The 24825-nt window shown below is 42.9% G+C and overlaps 1 protein-coding gene across 1 annotated transcript in view; it reads right to left on the bottom strand.

Moving 5' to 3' along the window:
- ANTXR1 (ANTXR cell adhesion molecule 1) overlaps nt 1–24825 on the bottom strand; it is a 211227-nt gene that overhangs the window by 59515 nt on the left and 126887 nt on the right. The window contains exons 15-16 of the mRNA XM_077263047.1: nt 8213–8308; nt 7287–7454 (exon numbers count right to left, since the gene is read on the bottom strand). Coding sequence (XP_077119162.1) covers nt 7287–7454; nt 8213–8308 — 264 coding nt within the window. The remainder of the gene's footprint in view (nt 1–7286; nt 7455–8212; nt 8309–24825) is intronic.

Here is a 24825-nt window from a genome sequence, read left to right as displayed (position 1 = left end):
TTTCTGATCCATTTAGTATAATCACAGAAAAGGTATTCTGATACCGATTTGATTAGCCTTCTGTTTTCCCTTAATGAATGTCCTTAATTATAGAGCAATATAGTCTTTATTACTCTGGGTAGAGTGGTAGTCTCCCTGACTAAGCACTGAGATTTTGAATCATTAATGTACGAGTTTTGGATACACGTTCAATCACTTCGCACTCAATTCTTTGATACTATAAAATAAGCTCATGAAGGGTAAGGAATCACAAGATAAAGCAGTGAAAATATGACCTTAAAATTTAAGGTAAAGCTACTCAGGATGCCATATAATGCTGCCCAGATGGGAATTAAAATATACATTAAACTTTGTGGTCTGAAAGTCTTTTCAGTACAGGGTTATATAGGGGAAAAGTCTGATAATCGTTCTGGCTTCACTACATTTATCAGACTGAACCTTTTAAAAAATAAAGTTCATATTGTTTGTATCAAAAGGGTATATGTAGTTGCAGACTTAAAATTGCAAGCCAATACATTTGGGCAATGGTTACCTCGTATTTACTGCATTTGCTTCTGTTTTTATAACTGTCACATTAGGACAAAGCTTTGATCTATGACTGCAATTTAGCAATATTATGTGAAGGCAGAGTCTAATGTAGTCTGCAATCCAGCTGACGTGCAGTAAGATTGTAAGCATCTATTGTCTAGCCCTATTAGAATAGCGTTTGCAGGCGATTACATTTTCTGCTCAATCTGAATACTTAGAGCCCTCACGGTTCACGGCTCATGGCAGTGCCAGCTTTAGGCCACAATCACACGTTCAGTCTTTGGTCAGTATTTTACATCAGTATTTATTTATAAGCCAAAACCAGGAGTGGGTTATAAATACAGAAGCGGTGCATGTATTTCTATTATACTTTTCCTCTGATTGTTCCATTCCTGGTTTTGGCTTAGAAATACTGATGTAAAATACTGACCAAAGACTGAACGTGTGGATGTGCCCTTAGGATCATTTAAACACTAGCCAAAATTTTAGACCCATCGTGAAAATTGCCGAAAAACGGTGCAAAAAGTTACAAGGGGCATTCATTAAAGATTTCCCCTGACCCACTTCTATTTATTACAGGATGCTGAAACTGCACAAGTGTGATGATATAAGTGTCTATAGCTTACGTGCCAATTTGCAACTCAAAACTGGTAACAGTCTTGATTTTACAGGTGCTGAAGTGATGTGAGGTTTGATAATGGACCCAATGAAATACAGAGCAGTAATTAAGTTCCTTTACTTGAAAGGCCGAACACCAAAGGAGATGTTCAATGAGATGAAAGAGGTTTATGGTAATGATTCCCCATCATATGATGTAGTCAAGAGCTGGCATCGTCAATTCGGTGCAAACAGCTCCAATACTAGGGCGACCCCACTCTGCTATTGATGAACATACCATCCAGCAAGTGGAGGTTCCCATTTTGGAAAATCGCCGCATAACCATTCGCCACCTAGCCCAAAATGTCAAGATTAGTGTGGGATCTGTGGAAAAAATCATCCAAGACCATCATCACAAGCATAAGGTATAAACTCGCTGGATTCCCTGGCTGCTCACACCTTTCCAGAAGCAGGAACGAGTCGAATGCTCTCAGGCTCAATTGATAATGTGCCATGGAAACCAGGAGGACTTTTTCAAAAGGGCAAGCATTTTCCAGATTATGAGACTCTGATTTCCGAAGTCACAACGTGGCTTTTGGAGCAACCTGTCGACTTCTACAAGTGAGGTGTTTACAGTTGCTTAAACAGAAGTGTGTGTCCCTAGAAGGACTAATACTAATACTTGACTGTGTCAAGTTTCATTGCTCTCCGTCCACAGGAAGTGGGTCAGGGGAATCTTTAATGAACACTACTAATAAAGAGGTTGTCCAGGACTTTTTTTACTATGTGCCTAAAAACTAACAGGCAGATAGTTACCAACAGGCAACTATCTACCTGTTGTGCTCGGCGCTGGCTCAGAGCAGTCCCAGACCACTCCCATAGGAGATTCAGCTGCTCCACATCAACAAAGCAGCTCTTTTTTTTCTATTCTGCTCTGTCGAGGGGATGTGACTGCCGACGTCATGCTGATGCAGTTAGGCAGCCGGAGAACCAGCTATCAATCAGCATGACATCAGCAGCGATGTCCCGTCAACAGAGCAGAGGAGGTGAGATGCAGCTGCTCTGTCAAATGTTTGGGTACCCTGCATGGTTAGTACCTAGACACACACCCCTTTTGAAAGTATCACATCTTGTAAACACTTTTTGTAGCCAGACAAGAGTCTTTCAATTCTTGTTTGAGGGATTTTCATCCATTCTTCCCTGGAAAGTTCATCCAGTTCTGTGATATTCCTGGGTCATCTTACATGCACTGCTATTTTGAGGTCTATCCACAGATTTTCAGTGACGTTCAGTCCCGGGGACTGTGAGGGCCACTGTAAAACCTTCAGCTTGTGCTTTTTAAGGTAGTCTATTGTGGATTTTGACGTGTGTTTAGGATCATTATTGATTTGTAAAAGCCATCCTCTTTTTAACTTCAGCTTTTTTAGAGATCATGTTCTGTTTGCATCAAGAGTTTGTTAGAATTTAATCTATTCTTCCCTCTACTCGTGAAATGTTCCCCGTGGCATTGGCTGAAAACAACCCCAAAGCATGATTGATCCATGCCTATGCTTAATGGTTGGCAAAATGTTATTTTCCCTACATTTTGCGACCTTTTTTCTTCACACATACTGTACCTTTGATTATTGTGGCCAAAGAATTCTATTTTAACCTCATCAGTCCACAAGACATGTTTCCAAAATCCATCAGTCTTGTTTAGATATTCTTTTGTATATTCTGATGCTAAATTTTATTGTGAGGACACAGGAGAAGTTTTCTTCTGATGACTCTTCCATGAAGGCAATATTTGTAATGGTGTCTCTGAATAATAGAACAATGTACTACAACTCCAGAGTCTGCTAAATCTTTCTGAAGGTATTTTGCAGTAAAGTGGGAGTTCTGATTTGCTTCTCTAGCAATCCTAGGGGCAGCTCTCACTAAAATTTAGCTTGGTCTCCCAGACATTATCTTGACCTCCACTGCTCCTGTTAACTGCTATTTTGAACTGAGGAAAGGGCAACTTTAAAATGTTTTGTTATCTTTTTATAACCTTCTCCTGCTTGGTGGGTCTCTGCTATTTTCATTTACAAAGTACTAGGCAACTGCTTGCAAGAACACATGGCTGATGTTTTTTGGTACAAGGCTATAGTAAGCTGGGTTTTTATAAAGCTGGGAAATTTGCATCACCTAACCTTTCCTTATGAAGCAGCCTAATTAAAGTCTGAAACTTTGGTCAAAGGCTAATCTACCTGTCTCCCTGCTATTCCCCAGCCTCTCCCCTATGCCAAGCCCTTCACTGGCTTCATATTGCCCAGAGACTCCAGTTCAAAACCCTTAAAATGACATACAAATCCATCCACAACCTGTCTCCTCCATACATCTGTGACATGGTCTCCCGGTACTTACCTACACGCAACCTCCGATCCTCTCAAGCTCTCCTTCTCTACTCCCCTCTCATCCCTTCTTCCCAAAACCGCATCCAAGACTTCTCCCGTGCTTCCCCCATACTCTGGAACTCTCTACCCCAACACATCAGACTCTCGCCTACCATAGAAACCTTCCAAAAGAACCTGAAGACTCACCTCTTCCGACAAGCCTACAGCCTTCAGTGATCTTCAACCTACTGAACCGCCACACAACCAGCTCTACCCTTTCCTAGTGTATCCTCACCCATCCCCTGCAGACTGTGAGCCCTTGCGGGCAGGGTCCTCCCTCCTTATGTACTTGTGTGCCTTGTTTTTTGCTCATGTTTAATGTACTTGTCAATGTTTTCCCCCTTCTTCACATGTAAAGCGCCATGGAATAAATGGCGCTATAAAAATGTATAATAATAATAATAATCTAAGCACACATATCTCCAAGGGTGCTCAAACTTTTACATTGGCCTATCTTCCTTTTTGTAAGTTAAAAAACTCTCTCTCTCTCTATAAATATATATATATATATATATATATATATATATATATATATATATATATATATATATATATATATATTACCTAAAATACAAAGGAAATGTGTCATCTATAACTTCATGGCTATTCGAGATCATTTGATCTTCAACTTGCTTAACTGTTCGCAATAACAGTAATTTTGACCGGAGGTGCCCAAAATTTTACATGCCACTGTATGCCAGCATTACTCCTGGTCTTAAACTATGCCACCATTAGTTCTGGTTTTCCAATCAACATCCTTATTAGTCTATTACTAGCCAACAACGTGTGAGCTGTTTAGGTTTATTGTCTATCACACGGTATAAACACATGAGTAATCCTCAGAACATCAATCCTATTTATATTAAACATCTAAAGCCATTGTGCAACAAATTCATGAAAATGTTACGAAATCAAAACCCTTAATCCTTTCCCTCTGCTCCAACAACATAGTCAAGGAAATTGCTTCATAGTAAAAAGTTATTGTGTCTTTCTTCCTGAGAAATTTCCTAAAAAAGCAATAAGGTATATAGAAAATAGTTCCTACTAACAGCATCTACGCAAGGGACTGGAAGAACATATGGTGATAAAATTCATTCGCAAAGGAGGAAAACCGGGAACCATGGACAGGATATTTCACCAATATTATTCTTAGCATTTGGAGAAAATTTTTCACAAAATCTGACACCTTGCTTGCAAGGAAATCCATTTACCAGAGACGCAGTTTAATGGTCTAAGACCTTTAAATCCTAATGAGACCCTACACCTAACTGCCTATGTCTTCACTTTACCTGTATGTCTGCTATACAGATTTGTTATCGTGGAATATTAAATTAATTGTTCCAAAATAAAAACTTTGCACCTATCCATAGAGTAGGTTTCCATTTATAATTACAGAGGGTCTGACTACTACAACACCAAATGAAAATGATAAGACCCCCAAAACCCCTGTCTGAGTGTTGTGCAGGTCATTTGATCAAATTATTCTCTAGGGAACTGAAGGAGATACCCACATATAGTTCTCGGTTATCCCTCAGTCCCAAAGAGCATAAATTAAGTAGCAGCATGGATGAGTGACCAGCATTTCATTCCCACAGAGACCACCATTTTGTGAACACTGGGGTCAGAATTCCTACGATTGGAAAGTTAGCACCAATCATCTGGATAGGTGATACCTTTAAATTTTGGGACAATCCCTTTAAGTTAGAAATTTATGCCATCACATCCTGATTGGTACTTATGATCTTGATCTCTTTGTGCCCACAAAATGGCCCACCACTATTGTTCCCCAAAATTCAGCATAATAACAATTAGATGGAGAATTAATCAATTATTGCTCCCTGTCTCCTCCATCACTTCAATCTGTAGTGTTCTTATAAGGGCGCAGTCAGACGGCCGTATAAATCAGACCAATGCTGAATCGCAATGCTTGGACTGGCCGCGGTTCTCCCCTTCCATGTGTGATAACGCCATATTTTTCGATGCAGATGTTACGCTTGGGTTGAGAGAGTGGTGCCCAGTCTGAGTACTGCAGTCTGATCTCGGTCCGATTTATTCGATTGTTTGACTGCACCCTAAATATAATATATACAATATATCTTTCCTGTCCCTCCACCAGTATATCCTCCACACATTTGCAGTGCTCAATATTTACACATATAAATAGTGGGGTCATCTCCTGCACTCATTGTACGTGGCACCTTCATAATTATCGGCAGCTTGCTTATGCACAATGACATGTTGGCTATAAAGACATAAAAAGTGTATTGCGCCCCCTCAGTGGGAGACTCCATACCCTCCGTTCTCCTACTCTATAAAACCAGAGACACACATCTGATTTTTAATAGTTGATGCTCCTCATCTATACAGACTAGGAGTCTGGTTGGTGGTACTATGGATGTTTTTGGCTTGACTCCTGTCATACTTCATGGCAGCCTAGTGTGTCGGACTTTGACTTGCAGGTTAAATACTTATATGCGGTATTAGAGAGACAGTTTTCAGCTTCTGATGGAAAATTATGTTGCATGTTTTTGTTTCCTTTTCCATAGAAAGAAATGGATCAGGTAGAACTCTGCAAAGAGAATCAGTACTTTCTAAATGTGCCTGTGGTGGTGAGCTGCAGTAATTTTGGGAAGTAGTGCTAGGTTAAGATGGTGGAGGACAAGGGTTGCCAACGACAGAGGAGCCATGAAGTAATTCTTCATTTTATGAACACATTTAATTCCATCTCATTGGTAAAAGTTATCTTGTAATGACAGGACACTTTGTACAACAGTCACTGAACACTATTGTAATGTTTTCTCAGCTACATCGAGTGCTCCTCTAGGAGAACATGCCGGGTGCACACCAAGAAACCACGTAGACCAGCAATATTTGTTACACGCTTGTGACCTCTTCTCTTGGCCTCAAGCAAATTTTCAAGCATGTCCAAAAATATCTGTGAACATTTCCTTTCGCCATGGTTTCACTGTGGTTTCTTCTGCCAAACATGAGGTGTAAGATTTATTTTGGGCACAAAGATAGAACTTGAGAACCATTTTTATATCATTTGCATGAAATTCATGCCCAGCAGCTTGAGTGTTTAGTAGATTCCAGTTTACATTTACGCACAGAAGTTTTATCAGATTGATTAAAGCATATGATGTCATTCCAGTAACCCCTTAATGACCTCCAGTAATCATTTTTTGCAATGGTTACCAGATTTCTCTTTTTTAAACTGCTGCCACTATGCTTTCTGGCTGAAAATTCCTTCCCAAAGTTATATCTCTTAGATCCCGCTAACTTGCATATCTTAGAAAAATAAATTTTTGAATTCTCCAGTGCTTGTCTGGAGTGTTTGGACCATACAAACGCCCTATTGAAATCTCGTTAAGAAACACATTGATGTGGATGACTACTCCTATGTCAACAACATGACATATATAATCTTCTCCATATAGTATTTGCCCTATTATGGGCAAAACCAGTTCAAATGTCGCTACCAGGTCATCAGCTTCATCATTCACCACAACAAAAATCTCTGAAAAATGGACGACACCTCTTTGAAAGGCATAGATGCTGCAAAGGTGACTAATTAAGAAAGACTAAATATATCACACCCGTACTGAAAAGCATACAGGAATGTACAGTCCAAAATCTTGTACCCTATATAATTTGTGCATCCATGCAGAATGCTGATTAATAACAATTTTTCATACAGTTATGTGCATGAGCTCAGAAAATTGCTGATTATTAGGCTACTGATCCTACCTTAATTGGGGAATACCACTTCCGGGAAGAGCTTGACCTCCCATAATTGATGTTGAGAATCTTTGGAGACGGAAACTCGTACTCCTGTTCTGGCATCTTCACTTTGGCATTTTTGGCTTTTTCTAACTTGGCTCCTTCTTCAGTAGAACCTTTCTCGCCCCAACGAACCTAAAGATAGGATAATACGTTTTAGCAAACAACTAAAATACTAAAACTATTGGTTCATAAATTTATAACAATCTTTGTATTACAGTGTAACTGGAAAGGGGGCACCATGATGGCTTAGTGGGTAGAAGGGTTGTTTTCCAGCACAGGGGGCAGGGTATATACAGTATGCTCTCTCTGTGGCATGTAGGGTTCTTCTCATGCAGTAAAAACTTAGAATATATAATTGTTTTCTATGAAACTAGCACTAGTCTGAGATAGGAAAATAATATTCCCACTACTCAAGCAAGAAGGTACCTTTTATAAGTATATGTGGTAAGTGAATCATTTCTCACAATATATTCTCATGACTTTGCCTAACTAAAAAAGTCAAGATTTTCAGAAAGCATTGGTTGGTTTGGGTGTATTCTATAATCTTTGAAGTTGAGAATATTAAAGAACCAGAGTTTTTCAAAGACATAAGAATTCTCAGAAGTTACCTAGCTACTCCCAAGGGTCAAGAAATATCAAAGTGCAGTAAGACGCTATAGCCCTAATTCCTATTTGAAGAAACCGCCCTTACTTTGGTGCCAGGATATTCTGTGCAGTTCACTTCATGAGAATATTTGTGGGTAAGTGATTTTGCTAAGACACCAATCTAATCTCTAGGCATATAAATTGATATCAATTCTTACTTACCCTGGATCCAGTACAGAGTGTAGTATAAAGACGGTCACAGCTTTATAAATCCATATATAAGGTCAGCACAAAATATATAATACCTCCATTCTTTTGATTCCGCCAACTCCTCGTCCTCCATAATAAGATGCATCCACTGTAGGCCACTTCTTTTTGGGCAATCCATCATCCTCTTCCTCCTGTAATGAAGACCAAGAGTTAGAGCATGTGCATATCAGAACTAATGCGAAAGAGAAGCTGATGTGATCGTTCGAGGGGGGTATAAAATGAGACAGAAGTGCCAGTTCCATATTTAAAGTACATTAGTAAGTACAATTGAAAAGTAACAAAAATGGGGTTAAGTGTCCTTAAATTGTTAAGGTGCGCAACTTACTGTAATAGACCTTAGATCAGAAATGTATTCTGACTTAATTATTAAGCTTTGCTTATATAGCGCTATCATAGTCCACAGCGATTTACAGACACTATCCTCATTGTCCCCATTGGGGCTCACAATCTATATTCCCTATCAGTATGTCTTTGGAGCATGGGAGGAAACCAGAAGAACATACAAACTCCTTGCACATGTCGTCATTGGTGGGATTTGAACCTGGGGACCAGCGTTGGAAAGTAACGGTGATAACCACTGATCCACCGTTCAGCTGAAATGTTCAGGGGCTGGCTTCTCATTTTAATAGCTAAACCAGCCCCCTTCTGTTTCAAAACCGATGTACAAAAAGAGAATTGGTTTGGCCTAGCTATTAAAATGACCAGCCATCCAGCCCCCTTAATTCTGGCCATCTACCGATACAGGAAACGCTGTTATTTTTTATAGCCGGGATTTTGTAGTTGAATATCATGGTTCATCTCCGACCTGGATCGTGATAGAGAGTTGCATAACTTACGATACTTACTAAAATACATTTCACTAAAATTTGTACTTACAAAAGATTAAAAAAAAATTTATGTGCCAGAAAAATCTTTAAAAAAAATAAGGCAGTATGCAGAAAGCAACTATGCTTCTTTTTAGAGAAGGTCACAGGCAGCCATAATGTTTTCTTAAATCCATGTGTATGTTGGGGTTTTGAACCCCAGGAAATCAGGAAATGAAGCTCATACTGCTACCAAACACTAATTAGCACAAAATTGTAAAAGCAGGACATTCTCCTATGGTTACCATGCTAAAATATAACATACAAGGCTCAGTTATTGCCATGAACATTTCAATCACAATATTATGTAGATTCGGACAATTTTCCAAGAAAAACATGGCAAATAAATAAATGGAGAGAAGAAATCGAGATGCTTTAAAACCCTCCTGGGTACATTCCATTGCTGTGATAAATGATCTTTAAAGCCCTTCATGGAAAAGATCCTGGTAAAATCTCTTCTAGCAGCTCTTGCACAATCTGATTTACTATTAAAGGGGCTGAAGCTAAATTTAATTAGGACCTCCGTAATGTGTGTGTGTGTGTGTGTGTATATATATATATATTTGTATTAACTATTTGAATATCATTCTGCATTGCTGCCATGTAGAGTGTACTTATAGAATGAGGTACTTCTAAGAACAGAGGTGGGCTCATATATTGGCCAATTCGTGTTTGCCCACCATCTATGACTGAGCACCTTCAATGATGGGATACACTCTGTCACACCTACTACTCCTGGGCCAAGGTCTACAAAATTAAAGGGCAGGTAGGGTACACCTTATTGTGCCTGGTGGACAAAGTGAATTGACTAATTTGTGCCATACTCAAAAGTATGGTCTATATAATAATTCAATTTGAATAGACTATCTTGAGTGTTTTTAAACTGGATATCTTGGCGTGCGGTGTGCTGCTGCACTCTTTGGTATGTACACTCGTCCGCGCTGCCAGGTAGGGACGCTGCGTTTGGTTGTGGTAATGGCAGCTTTCTTTGCCATCAGCTCCAGAAGATGGTACACATAATGGTCTAAGATCCCAGGAAGATAATTAGGTTTCCAGAGAAAGGTGGGTGGTGATACTGATGTGCTGCACCTCCACATTATCACATCGGAGCTGCTGGGAGAAAAGTTAGGTAAAAGTATATGGTGAGGTTTGACACTGATTGGGCATATTGTAGATAGATGATCCACATATGGTGTCTATTGGAACTACTGTTGGCCTATGCTGCAATTAGGTCTCAGACCTGTTCTACCTAAGGGAAGGTGTGGTGTATTGATGGACTTGAAATTGGGAACAGTGAGGAACTGGAGACTAGAGCAGCTTTCCTGCTCAGGACAACTGTGGTCTGGATACCAGACAACTTGATTCAGGCCAAGGTTTTTTCATGGAGAAGATGGGGAACCACTTGAGAGGGAAACATACACACTTTACACCAATGTGACTGTGACTGGCATGAGCTCTAACCATTGGAACCCTCGATGATTAAATAGCCTAATGGCCGATCTGCCCTGAAAAAGAGGAGTGGCTCAAACAGAGATAAAAATGGTAGTAAAGTTGCATGATGCCAATTACCCGAATAACATTGAGCAGCATAATTTATGGATCCCAGAAGTCAGAATAATTCTATATATACACAGACAGGGAACAAGATTGTACATGGACTCTACATGCACAGACTTACCACATACGTATGTACAGGATAAATACGCATGTGCTATTGGGTTACCGGGGCTAATGGTTACTAACTAAAACAATTTTCCATTTCTCAGATCTCATGCTGAACTTCAGAGACGTAAGGTGTATGAGGAAACTGAAGTTGGGCATTTTAAGAGCATTACTGATTAGTCTTATGGTTGAATTCAGTATTTAAAAAAAAAAAAATTTTTGGCTTTATTTTACTTTTGCCTTATTCTTCTTTTAATTTGTGCCTTTTTTAAAAAAAAGTCTGTTTTATGTGTTTACCTGTTTTGATCTTATGTACGCCTGAAATTTTTGTACAGATTTTGCAACATTTTAGCAGAGAATGCTATATTTTGAGCTAAAAAGTTGCAAAACCATTTAAGTAAAAACAGAAAGGGAATATTTGATTTTGTACAAAACTAATGAACCATGAGGGCCGTTTTGAACAATTTGGCATAAAAAACAATGAGTACCGCAAAGCAAAATAGGAACCGTGACTGCTAACAAAATAAAAAAATAATGAATTATTGCTAGATTATAGTTGTGCAATTAATTAGATTTACTGTTTTTAGTTCTTGAAGAATCAATGAACAAACTTCTGGATCTCCATATCCCTACATGTAGTCTTTAAAATTCTGATACTTCCTCCAAAAAACAGCATATCTGCTGTATATAAACTATATATTACAGATGCAGGAATGAAAATGCAGTAATGCGGAGGTTAATCATTCTTTTGCAGTGTTTTTTTTTATACTTTTTTGGGCTTTTTTTCCTCTTCTTGTCTTTCCCACCTCCCTAGACAGAATCTCTAATAACAGGAAATACCAAGGCCAAGAAGATCTTCCTTGTGACACGGCAGCGCTCTACCTGCCAGCCAAACCAAGAAAGCAATCACAGTCTTAAAAACAGTCCAGTTTGCTTACCACAGTCAATGGCCAGGGAACAGAACCACAACTATTAGTGTGCAAGATAAACACGTTACTGCTTCCAGCTCTCACACCTCATCATTAAGCCAAGGGTCATGAACTGGTGAGGAATTAAAGAGGTTCTCCTTGGAGGCCAGGTAGATAAATCAAATGATAAGTTGCTGATTCTGTGCTTGTAGGAGGCCCCAGAGGACAATATATCTGATAAATTGGGTCTATGAAGTGCTCTGGGCTTTAATACAGTATTCTGTAGTCTGCTTCAGTGGCATTAGGCGAGCTGTATTAATCTGCCTCATGATGGATAGACAATCCTACAAAATATGATGAAATAGTACTTTTAGTAGTCCTTAAAAAAGAAATGCTTACAGTGCACAAGTTGCTTAAGTTTGATGTGAGACAGTCACTTTGTAATGGAAACAATTTGAAGAAAATGCAGCTTGTAAATTTCCTAGGAAATAATGACACCACTAAAGAAAGAGCGTCTGCGGTCTTTTTCCCTTAGTTATCTTAATAATTCCCATTAAGTCGGTTAACTAAAGCGAAAAGGCTGCATTTAACCCAGTCCTATAGAGGACATCCTGCACGATGTGTCAGATTAAGTAAATTGCTTAAAGGTAATCTGTCAGTAGCATCAACCATCCTAAGCCGTCAATATTGGTATGTAGATCATTGGAAGCTGTATAAAATGATACCTTGATATCTGCGTTCCGATGTCTTATTAAAGAGAAATCCGTGTTTTTCTAAATATGTAATTGAGTTGTTAAGATCTATGGGCCGGACAAAGATCTCCCCAGAGTTTACTTTAAATGAAAGGAAGTGCTACCAGTGTGAGACATGTAAATCAGGAGAACAGACGGTCAGTCGTTACATGTCTCATACTGGCAATGCCTCCTTTTGTTTATAATAAGCTTTGGAGGCAGATTCTCAGGGAGATCTCTGTCCAGCCCATAGATCTTAACAGCTAGTTGACATATTAAAAAAACATGGATTCATCTGGAATACAACACTGGATTATAGACATCAAAGTATCATTTTATTCCACTTTGTATGACCTGCGTCCCCATGAAGATGGCTTAAGAAGGTTAGTCTTACTGACAGATTACCTTTAAGGACTAAAAAAACAGAAATCGAGGCTCATTGCCAGTGAGTACTTCTACAGTTCTCTAAGTAGAATATAATATATTATTTTGACTCAATAAAATACAAACAAAAAGCCGATCCCTGCTCATTTAAAATGGAAGAATGCAGAATAATAGACTAGGAGGTAAGTGAGCTATTTAGCGCACGGTGTGTGTCCTACATTTCAATTCATATATGTGGACTTGGAATGGGTAAACAGGAAGGGTTTGATCTGCTTTCCTGCTGGGTTTTTGGTCCATAGTGAACATTTCTTAAAAAGGAATACGGGGACAGATACCGTCAAAATTAACCCTTTTGCTACCAAACCTAATTGCCCAGTGTGCAATCGAATGTCAAACTCGCAACACTCTCTCACGATGGTGTTTTCAGACGCTTTGTAGCAGGACGCTAATGAGTTATGAGTTTTTTTCCACACCCGCTCCATTCCATTAAACCTTCTCCTCATCTGTTTCTAATCTGTAAACCCAACTCTATTTTTCCTACTGTAATGAGAAGTGGAAACTGTTGACTTTCTTCATTTTTTTTTTTCTCTCCATTTTCGTCGATATCTGGCAGAGCGTTTACTCAAAGAAAATCATTTTTCTTTTATGTATTGTAAACTTTGCAGATTTCTTTGTATTGAACTAAAAGAAAATTACGCAAATTTTCAAAAGGAAAAGATTTACAAATTCAGATGTGAAGGTTTTTGTTCGATAATGAGAGAATGATTGGTAAAATAACGACATATATTTACCGGGGAACTGAGTTAAAGCAATAAATAGAAATAGTTTGAGATATTAATCTAGAGCTGGAAAATTGTATAAAAAAACTGTCACCTTCCTGCCTTTTTATGTCTAATCATATAATTATGTAAACTTATACATGTTTTCATATACTTCATGCAAGTGATATTTCCTTAAACTTGGCCAAACATATTTAAAACCTTTTATTAAAATTATTGCAATTATGAAAACAGCCATGGTAGGCAATGATTCATAGCTTCTTCTGGGGGCATAGCAGAGAAAGCAATATTACCCCCTGAAGAAGCAGAAGCAAAAAGCATGCCAGGCACGCGACTGCGGCTTAGGTCAGTATTTTATAGATTAGTTTTGATATTTAGGGCACATTTTACACTTAGTTAATAATTGCCCTATAGCTATAGATTGATAAAAATTAAATAACAAAATGACTGTTTAAACAATACACTATTTCCAGCTGACCCGTAGACAATGAATGAAGTGGAGATCAAGAATATGCAGCTGTGCACATTTCAACACAACCTCTATGGAGCCCTGGAGCTCACTGGTGGTCTTTTGATTCTGAGAATACCTCTTTAATTAGTTTCCTAGCAAATAAGAACATTGCCTTTATCAAAGCTTTATTAGGGTAAAGTTATTCATCTGATCCTTTAAGGGAATTTTGAGCTAATGAGTTTTCTCATGTTCAGGTACAGAGGATCTGGAGGACCTGGCATTATGGTTGATTGCTGTTAGTCCCAGCCACAGCACCCATGATCGTATATTTGAAGGCACTTCTTACAAAAATAGATTGTTCAACGTTTAGAGAATAATTCTAAGTTATGTCTTCAAATACGGATTTCTTCCATAATATGAAAAAAGCTAAATTAAAGTTACAAATGATGTATTTTCTGTCACTGTTTTTATCCTTCATCTGAAGCTTGATGCAGTTCTACAAAGCATTGTATTGAACGTACTGGAAGCCAGTTACGTAACTCAGACTTATGAAGAACTTTAAACTTTGGTAAAAATACTGTCGGCATGGATAACATTAGATGTGGAGATCTTGGTTTTGGACAGCAATGCAATAGAGAAATGAATGTGTCCACATGTGGGATCTGGGTGTCTGTGCGGCTCCTCCAGCTAGCCAACCAACACTGTAAAAATTATACTTCTGATAGTGGGATCTGGCGTGATGACAGCACTGGAAATAAAGCTCCTTCATAGTACTATGGGACTCTGCAACTGCCATGGTAAAGATTATTGTATTACTGAATGATACCGTTTCTTTCCTTTCTTCAATTATACAACATTCTGTAAGACTTTCCACATCTGATTGACCACATATTTGTTCAGATTAGTTGAAAAACTGCACAAAAACCTGATAAGTAAAAATGAGTGAGAAGAATTTTTCATGATTCTATTCACGTAAATTCCAGCAAAATGGTGACCAGCTGACCACCATTTTGATAGATTTTGAGGGCTGGAAAAAGGGTAAAAAAACCCCAACTTACTCTTCCGATAGCACCACTGGTTAGCCCTCTATCCACCTCTCATGCTGCCAATGGTCCCCCAATTGTCTCCTCTCCTCCACTAGGAGACCAGAAACAGATGAAGATAGAAGACATATGAGGGAAGAAAAAGGAGCCGATTGGAGGACCAACGGTATCAAAAGAGGTATGAGAAGGGCTGAGGAGAGGAGACTATACGATTCCATTTTTTTAAGTTAAAAGAATTATATTAATTTGCTAATAGATTAAAATGGAAAGGAATTGCTGTTAAGGTAGGTAGTAAATTCTAAAGTATTTCATAACATTGAATGAATAAGCAAAGTCTATGACAAGAGAAGAGACTCTTATTGGCGGTGAGTGAGTAGGTTCAATGTAAATCAAATTTGTATAGAATTTTTGAGCATTCCTTGGACCAGGCAAATTCCAACAATTTGTGATTTGCTTTGCAGGAATTGCCAAAAATGTCTGCCACCATTTTAAACAATGCAGAGAATTCCATCAGTCAGAGAAGACTCACATGACATTGGGCATGGCTGGCCATGCTTTCCCAAAGTGCCTTGCAACTATCACATCACATGGTATAGCACAGCCAATCAGGAGGGGCTATTATAGCCTGCATTAAAGCAGAGGCAAGGAGCGCAGCAATCATTCTGGGGAAAACATGGATAATGAAAGGGCAAGATTGCTCACAGCTTAGAAAAATATATAGGGAGAGAAAGCCATAAAATATATGAGGAATTCTGCAGATAGTGTATGACAGCACAGGAGTGAAGAACAGTCTTCATCCAAGATCACTGATGTATATATATAAACTAGCTATTGAACCCGTTCTACGCCCGGGTGGCGAGCATTTATATTGGTATATGGTCACCATCCTGTCATGTGCTGCTCCATCCTGCGTCCCCATCCTGTCATGTGCTGCTCCATCCTGCGTCCCCATCCTGTCATGTGCTCCTCCATCCTGCGGCCCCATCCTGTCATGTGCTGCTCCATCCTGCGCCCCCATCCTGTCATGTGCTCCTCCATCCTGCGCCCCCATCCTGTCATGTGCTGCTCAATCCTTCGTCCCCATCCTGTCATGTGCTCCCATCCTGCGCCCCCATCCTGTCATATGCTGCTCCATCCTACACCCCCATCCTGTCATGTGTGTGCCCCCATTCTGTCATGTGCTGCTCCCATCCTGTCATGTGCTGCTCCCATCCTGCGCCCCATCCTGTCATGTGCTCCCATCTTGCACCCCCATCCTGTCATGTGCTGCTCCCATCGTGCGCAATCATTCTGTCATGTGCTGCTCCCATCCCGCGCCCCCATTCTGCCTGTTCCTGTTTCCATTCTGCCATATGTTGCTCCCATCTTTCTCTCTCCGGCTCTACTGCCCGAGTGCGGCTGTGCTGAGTGCGGGCGGCTGTGCTGAGTGCGGGCGGCTGTGCTGACTGCGGGCGGCTGTGCGTGGCTCTGCTGACTGCGGGCGGCTGTGCGTGGCTCTGCTGACTGCGGGCGGCTGTGCGTGGCTCTGCTGACTGCGGGCGGCTGTGCGTGGCTCTGCTGACTGCGGGCGGCTGTGCGTGGCTCTGCTGACTGCGGGCGGCTGTGCGTGGCTCTGCTGACTGCGGGCGGCTGTGCGTGGCTCTGCTGACTGCGGGCGGCTGTGCGTGGCTCTGCTGACTGCGGGCGGCTGTGCGTGGCTCTGCTGAGTGCGGGCGGCTGTGCGTGGCTCTGCTGAGTGCGGGCGGCTGTGCGTGGCTCTGCTGAGTGCGGGCGGCTGTGCGTGGCTCTGCTGAGTGCGGGCGGCTGTGCGTGGCTCTGCTGAGTGCGGGCGGCTGTGCGTGGCTCTGCTGAGTGCGGGCGGCTGTGCGTGGCTCTGCTGAGTGCGGGCGGCTGTGCGTGGCTCTGCTGAGTGCGGGCGGCTGTGCGTGGCTCTGCTGAGTGCGGGCGGCTGTGCGTGGCTCTGCTGAGTGCGGGCGGCTGTGCGTGGCTCTGCTGAGTGCGGGCGGCTGTGCGTGGCTCTGCTGAGTGCGGGCGGCTGTGCGTGGCTCTGCTGAGTGCGGGCGGCTGTGCGTGGCTCTGCTGAGTGCGGGCGGCTGTGCGTGGCTCTGCTGAGTGCGGGCGGCTGTGCGTGGCTCTGCTGAGTGCGGGCGGCTGTGCGTGGCTCTGCTGAGTGCGGGCGGCTGTGCGTGGCTCTGCTGAGTGCGGGCGGCTGTGCGTGGCTCTGCTGAGTGCGGGCGGCTGTGCGTGGCTCTGCTGAGTGCGGGCGGCTGTGCGTGGCTCTGCTGAGTGCGGGCGGCTGTGCGTGGCTCTGCTGAGTGCGGGCGGCTGTGCGTGGCTCTGCTGAGTGCGGGCGGCTGTGCGTGGCTCTGCTGAGTGCGGGCGGCTGTGCGTGGCTCTGCTGAGTGCGGGCGGCTGTGCGTGGCTCTGCTGAGTGCGGGCGGCTGTGCGTGGCTCTGCTGACTGCGGGCGGCTGTGCGTGGCTCTGCTGACTGCGGGCGGCTGTGCGTGGCTCTGCTGACTGCGGGCGGCTGTGCGTGGCTCTGCTGACTGCGGGCGGCTGTGCGTGGCTCTGCTGACTGCGGGCGGCTGTGCGTGGCTCTGCTGACTGCGGGCGGCTGTGCGTGGCTCTGCTGACTGCGGGCGGCTGTGCGTGGCTCTGCTGAGTGCGGGCGGCTGTGCGTGGCTCTGCTGAGTGCGGGCGGCTGTGCGTGGCTCTGCTGAGTGCGGGCGGCTGTGCGTGGCTCTGCTGAGTGCGGGCGGCTGTGCGTGGCTCTGCTGAGTGCGGGCGGCTGTGCGTGGCTCTGCTGAGTGCGGGCGGCTGTGCGTGGCTCTGCTGAGTGCGGGCGGCTGTGCGTGGCTCTGCTGAGTGCGGGCGGCTGTGCGTGGCTCTGCTGAGTGCGGGCGGCTGTGCGTGGCTCTGCTGAGTGCGGGCGGCTGTGCGTGGCTCTGCTGAGTGCGGGCGGCTGTGCGTGGCTCTGCTGAGTGCGGGCGGCTGTGCGTGGCTCTGCTGAGTGCGGGCGGCTGTGCGTGGCTCTGCTGAGTGCGGGCGGCTGTGCGTGGCTCTGCTGAGTGCGGGCGGCTGTGCGTGGCTCTGCTGACTGCGGGCGGCTGTGCGTGGCTCTGCTGACTGCGGGGGGCTGTGCGTGGCTCTGCTGACTGCGGGGGGCTGTGCGTGGCTCTGCTGACTGCGGGGGGCTGTGCGTGGCTCTGCTGACTGCGGGGGCCTGTGCGTGGCTCTGCTGACTGCGGGGGGCTGTGCGTGGCTCTGCTGACTGCGGGGGGCTGTGCGTGGCTCTGTTGACTGCGGGGGGCTGTGCGTGGCTCTGCTGACTGCGGGCGGCTGTGCGTGGCTCTGCTGGGGGCCTGAGCAGGCGGGGACACCGGCGCGCTGTGGGGGTCAGGTGCCGGGGTCGCCGCTAGCTCAGGCCCCCGGCACTTGCTATATTTACCTGTCCTCCCGTTCCACTGCTGCGCGCCGGTCTGTCTTCCGGGTCCTGTCCTCTGGCTGTGACTGTTCAGTCAGAGGGCGGCGCGCATTAAGCGCGTCATCGTGCCCTCTGAACTGAACGTCTCAGGCAGAGGATGTGGAGGACGGAGGCTCGCGCGCAGCGGTGGAACGGAGGACAGGTAAATATACTCACCCTCCTGGCTCCGTGGCTCGTCCCCGCTTCTCCGTTGGAGATCGCGGTGTGCGTTCAGTGCTTACGCATACCGCGATCTCCTGGGAGCGTCACTCTGTGGGGTCCAGACTGCGCCGGCGCTTGCGCTTGCGCAGTCTATAAAGGCTTCGGACAGAGTGACGCTCCCAGCGTTATATTATAGATATATATGCAGGTGATTATCACAAAATTAGAATATCATCAAAAAGTTAATTTATTTCAGTTGTTCAATACAAAAAGTGAAACTCCTATATTATATAGAGTCATTACAAACAGAGTGATCTATTTCAAGTGTTTATTTCTGTTAATGTTGATGATTATGGCTTACAGCCAGTGAAAACCCAAAAGTCATTATCTCAGTAAATTAGAATAATTAACATAAAACACCTGCAAAGGTTTCCTAAGCATTTAAAAAGGTCTCAGTCTATTTCAGTAGGCTCCACAATCACGGGTAAGACTGCTGACTTGACAGATGTCCAGAAGGCAGTCATTGACACACTCCACAAGGAGGGTAAGCCACAAAAGGCCATTGAAGAAGAAGAAACTGGCTGTTCACAGAGTGCTGTATCCAAGCATAATAGTGGAAAGTTGAGTGGAAGGAAAAAGTGTGGTAGAAAAAGGTGTACAAGCAACCGGGATAACCACAGCCTTGAAAGGATTGTTAAGAAAAGGCCATTCAACAATTTGGGGAGATTCACAAGGAGTGGACTGCTGCAGGAGTCATTGCTTCAAGAGCCACCACACACAGACGTATCCAGGACATGGGCTACAAGTGTTGCATTCCTTGTGTCAACCCACTCATGACCAATAGACGATGCCAGAAGTGTCTTACCTGGGCCAAGGAGAAAAAGAACTGGACTGTTGCTCAGTGGTCCAAGCTGTTGTTTTCAGATGAAAGCAAATTTTGCATTTCATTTAGAAATCAAGGTCAAGAGTGGAGAGGAAGAGTGGAGAGGCCACAATCCAAGCTGCTTGAGGTCGAGTGTGACGTTTCCAGAATCAGTGATGGTTTGGGAGCCATGTCATCTGCTGGTGTAGGTCCAATGTGTTTTATCAAGACCAAAGTCAGTACAGCCGTCTTCCAGGAAATTTTAGAGCACTTCATGCTTTCCTCTGCCGACAAGCTTTTTGGAGGTGGAATTTTAATTCTCCAGCAGGAATTGGCACCTGTCCACACTGCCAAAAGTGCCAATACCTGGTTTTCAAACAACAGTACCACTGTGCCTGATTGGCAGCAAACTTGCCTGACCCATAGATTATTGTCAAAAGGAAAAAAAAGACCCCAGACCCAACAATGCAGAAGAGCTGAAGGCTGCTATCAAAGCAAACTGGTCTTCCATAACACCTCAGCAGTGCCACAGGCTGATCGCCTCCATGCCACGCCGCATTGAGGCAGTAATTGATGCAAATGGAGCCCCGACCAAGTATTGAGTACATTTACTGAAAATACATTTTAGTATGCCAACATTTTGGATTTTAAAATAATTTTTCAAGCTGGTGTTATAAAGTATTCTAATTTACTGAGATAGTGATTTTTGGGTTTTCATTGGCTGTAAGCCAGAATCATCATCATTAACAGAAATAAACACTTAAAATAGATCACTCGGTTTGCAATGACTCTCTATAATATGAGTTTTACTTTTTGTACTGAAGAACTGAAATAAATTAACTTTTTGATGATATTGTAATTTTGTGAGAAGCACACATATATATATATATATATATATATATATATATATATATACATATATATATATATATATATATATATATATATATATATATACATATATATATATATATATATATATATATATACACATGCAGGTATACATATATGTATATTTATGTGTGCATGTATTTTTCCTGTGTATATATGTGGCTGTGTATATATGTATGGATATGTATGTACTCTTTGTATACATGTATGTATGTGCTATATGTATACATGTGTCTGTATGCATGTGCTCTGTGTATACATATATGTCTCTATGTATGCTCTCTGTGTATACATGTATCTGTATTTATGTACTGCGTGTATACATGTGTCCATATGTTTAGCTTGGTTTGAGTTGGTATACATGCAGTACATAGACTGGTGTCCACTGGTTGAGACCCAGTCCTTTTGTCTGCCATTATTCACACACTGAGGTCAACTCTGACACATGGTAAGGTTTTTATTAGACAGTGTAGGACTGTCCCGATCAGAGTCATCTTGTCGACTGTGGGATGGCTTTTATGCTATTTTTGATCAAAAACAGTATTACTAAGAACTCTGTGTTGTTTAAATGCACTTTTGCTTTTTACTTATTTAGTTACATCAGGGTTTTTGATCATTGTGTTTTTTGTAGGTTTTGTATTTTTTATGGCCAATGTGAACATGCGTTTATGTGCTGCATGTATACCAACACAAACCAAGCTCCATTTTTGTGTTTTTTCTCTGTATTATTGCATTCTGTGCAAGCCAGGGTGTGGCCTCCCTTTCCTGAGCTGAAAATTACACTTAAAGGCTTCCCTAGACTGCTGTCCCCTGGTTGGGACCCGATCCTTTTGTCTGCTCTTAATCACACACTGAGGTAAATTCTGACACATGGTAAGGTTTTTAATATTAGACAGTGTAGGATCGTCCCAAACAGAGTCACTTTGTCTACGGTGGGATGGCTTTTGTGCTATTTTTCATCAAAAACAGTATTACTAAGAAGTCTGTATTATTTAAATGTACTTTTGCTTTTTACTTGTATAGTTACAGCAGGGGTTTTGCTCATTTTGTTTCTTGTAGGTTTTGTATGTGTCTATATGTTTGTGTATTCATGTGTGTTTGTATATGCTCTGTGTAAGCATGTTTATGTATGTGTTCTGTGTATACATGTGTTTGTATCTGCTCTCTCTCTATATATGTCTGCATGTATTTGTTTTGTGTATACATGTGTGCGTTACATACCTGTCCCTGGTCTGGGCCCTTCTTCACCTGCCCCCGTCCATTGATCTTTCTGACACTCCACATTGGGCTTTGCATGTGGCCTGGTGTGCTTCCATGTGATGAACTGCCTGGCCTTATTTAATGGCTTCTAAGACACACACCCAGGCCTTGGTATTGAATCCAGTATTGAATTTGTGACTATCTTGTGTGTGCACAGAAGCCTGGATGAGAGCTTCAGGATGTCCTCTACCTACTAGTCTGTGGCTTCTGGTGACTGCGAGGTTCTCTTAGCTACATGTCCCCATCTCTATTGGACCCTATGTGTCAGCCTGCAGTTTTCAAGACGTCTTTCTGGCTGTGTGCGGCTTCATTGATTGCTTACTTTCCCTTACTCTGGAGGGTTATCTGCTGCTTTCCTGCGGTTTGCAGCATTGCAGTACCTGCCTGCGGCTTCCCACTCCACCTACCTGCCTGCGGTTTCCAGTACTGTACTACCTGCGTGTGGTTTCTAGACGTCCTCTGCCTGCTGTTTCCAACATTACCTGCTGCACTGATGCCCATGGTCCTGTGCCCACCTGGACCCTGAGCTTAGAGGATCCACTTCACTCAGTGAGCTCCTTGAACTTCTCGTAACAGTGTGTATGCATGTATGTGCTCTATGTATCTGTGAGTGTATGTGCTCAGCATAGCAGACGGGAATTCATATGTGTAAAAATGTCGGCAATCTGCTAATAATATTACACTGTATGGGAACAGATTAAGCTAATAATGATCATTCTGCGACCATCATTCTTCGCCAGTCTGTGTAAAGAGGCCGGTAAACAAACTTAAATGTTATTGACCACGCTCGTTTAACAGCCTGGACTCAGCTCATGTAAATGCAACCTAAATATTTCTGAGTAATGTTGCAATATGTTAGTATTTGGGGCCCACTTTTAACTTTTGCCCAGGCCCCCACTTTGTCTAAAACCAGCCCTGGACATATGATGTGAAATCGCCAAGTGACAACTGCTCAGACATACAATCACCATTACATTAACTGCAAAGACTTTTTGGATGGTAATATTACAGGGAACCCTCTGACCCATGACATGTAGATGGAAACATTACTATAGCCCGGGTAAAACAGTACACAGTTTTTAATCTTATGTCACATGATCAGTACCATGGAGAGTGCATATGAATATGCATGCTCGGCAGGGTGCCTAAGAGATTGCAGATGGTGCAATACATCAGAAATATTTCCAATATGTTAGACTTGCCATGAAATGTCATACATACGACACCAGGTGAATATAATGACATCAGCCACTATTAACACTGGCTAAAAGAATAAATAATATCTCACAAAAAATTAGCAACAACTTCCCAAAGGTATTTTATAGGTGCTGTTTGACCTACTTTTCCTGCCTGTTCATGCTTCTTACTTGAGCTGGAAGGGGAGGTCCATGAAGGAATCTGGAATAAATGCTGCTTATTCAGCATTGGTTTCTAATTAAAACATCTGTGCTAATGATAAAGTGGAGAAGAACTGCCGCCAGCTATTGACTATAATGAGTTCAAGCAGCCACGAGCTTGAGCAGAATCCCAATATATTTTTAGTTAGCTTCGAAGGGAGTGAAGACAGCACGACCTGAGCAAGCAAATATTTGGATCTTTGTTTACTGGCATGGTCAGATCTAGAGGCCACATACCGGCACACTGTCCAAGGACTTAATGACTTTTTGTAAGATGTTCATTATCTTAAGTGAAAAGCAAGTCTAAGGGTACCGTCTCACATAACGATTTACCAACGATCACGACCAGCGATACGACCTGGCCGTGATCGTTGGTAAGTCGTTGTATGGTCGCTGGGGAGCTGTCACACAGACCGCTCTCCAGCGACCAACGATGCCGAGGTTCGCTGGTAACCAGGGTAAACATCGGGTTACTAAGCGCAGGGCCGCGCTTAGTAACCCGATGTTTACCGTGGTTACCAGCGTAAAAGTAAAAAAAACAAACCGTACATACTCACCAACTGATGTCCGTCAGGTCCCTTGCCGTCCGCTTCCCGCTCTGACTGAGTGCCGCCGTACAGTGAGAGCAGAGCGCAGCAGTGACGTCACTGCTGTGATCTGCTCTCACTTTCCGGCCGGCAGACAGTCAGAGCGGGAAGCGGACGGCAAGGGACCTGACGGACATCAGATGGTGAGTAAGTACGGTTTGTTTTTTTTACTTTTACGCTGGTAACCACGGTAAACATCGGGTTACTAAGCGCGGCCCTGCGCTTAGTAACCCGATGTTTACCCTGGTTACCAGTGAACGCATCGCTGGATCGCTGTCACACACAACGATCCAGCGATGACAGCGGGAGATCCAGCGACGAAAGAAAGTTTCAAACGATCTGCTACGACGTACGATTCTCAGCAGGGTCCCTGATCGCTGCTGCGTGTCAGACACTGCGAGATCGTAACGATATCGCTAGAACGTCACGAATCGTGCCGTCGTAGCGATGAAAATGCCACTGTGAGACGGTACCCTAACAATATACTGAATACAAGTAGAAGCTATCTAGTAGCAAGGTTTTTACGGGGCTGTCAAATCTGTTACAGCACATGGACATCATAGAAGGGGGCATTTAAAAATCAGATTGGATAGCTGTTAAAGAAGCACTCCCATCATAGTTTATATCCTCTTAATATATTGCAGTCATCAAATTATACAGCACTGTGTACTTACAATTGCTCATTTTGCCTTTCTACCCAGATAATTCTTCTGTTTTCTCTGCTCTATAAAGAAACAGGAAGTCTCTTGTCCCTGTAATAATTATTTCCCTCTTCAACTCCTGACCCAGCTGCTCCGCTCTTCCCCCCTGCCTGGGACTTTTTGCTGTGACTCATGACTCATACAAGAAAAATTGACCTCTTGCTTCTACTGAGAGCTTAGAAGGATTCAGCTAGTCAGTATGTAATCATGTGATGTCATAGACCTAATGAAAAAAGAAGAATTAGCTGGGTAGGAAGGCAAAATGACCAATTGTAAGAACACAGTGCTATGTAATTTGACTGCAATATATTAAGAGGGTACAAATTTTGATGGGAGGAGGAGTGATTATTTAACAAGAAGAGACTCTGACGCTGGAGGATCTGGTTCATCTATTTGTTACATACAGCACTTTCACCTATTATATTCAGCTTTTTGTTCGGGCTCTTGGCAGCTGGACCCAAGGTGCTCAGTCAATTATCATGGCAGGTTTCATATTAACCATC

The sequence above is a fragment of the Ranitomeya variabilis genome, chromosome 5 (genome assembly GCF_051348905.1).
Source record: "Ranitomeya variabilis isolate aRanVar5 chromosome 5, aRanVar5.hap1, whole genome shotgun sequence".
Taxonomy (NCBI): Eukaryota; Metazoa; Chordata; class Amphibia; order Anura; family Dendrobatidae; genus Ranitomeya; species Ranitomeya variabilis.
The sequence above is the reverse complement of the archived record's forward strand: the minus strand, read 5'-3'. Positions and strand labels throughout refer to the sequence as shown.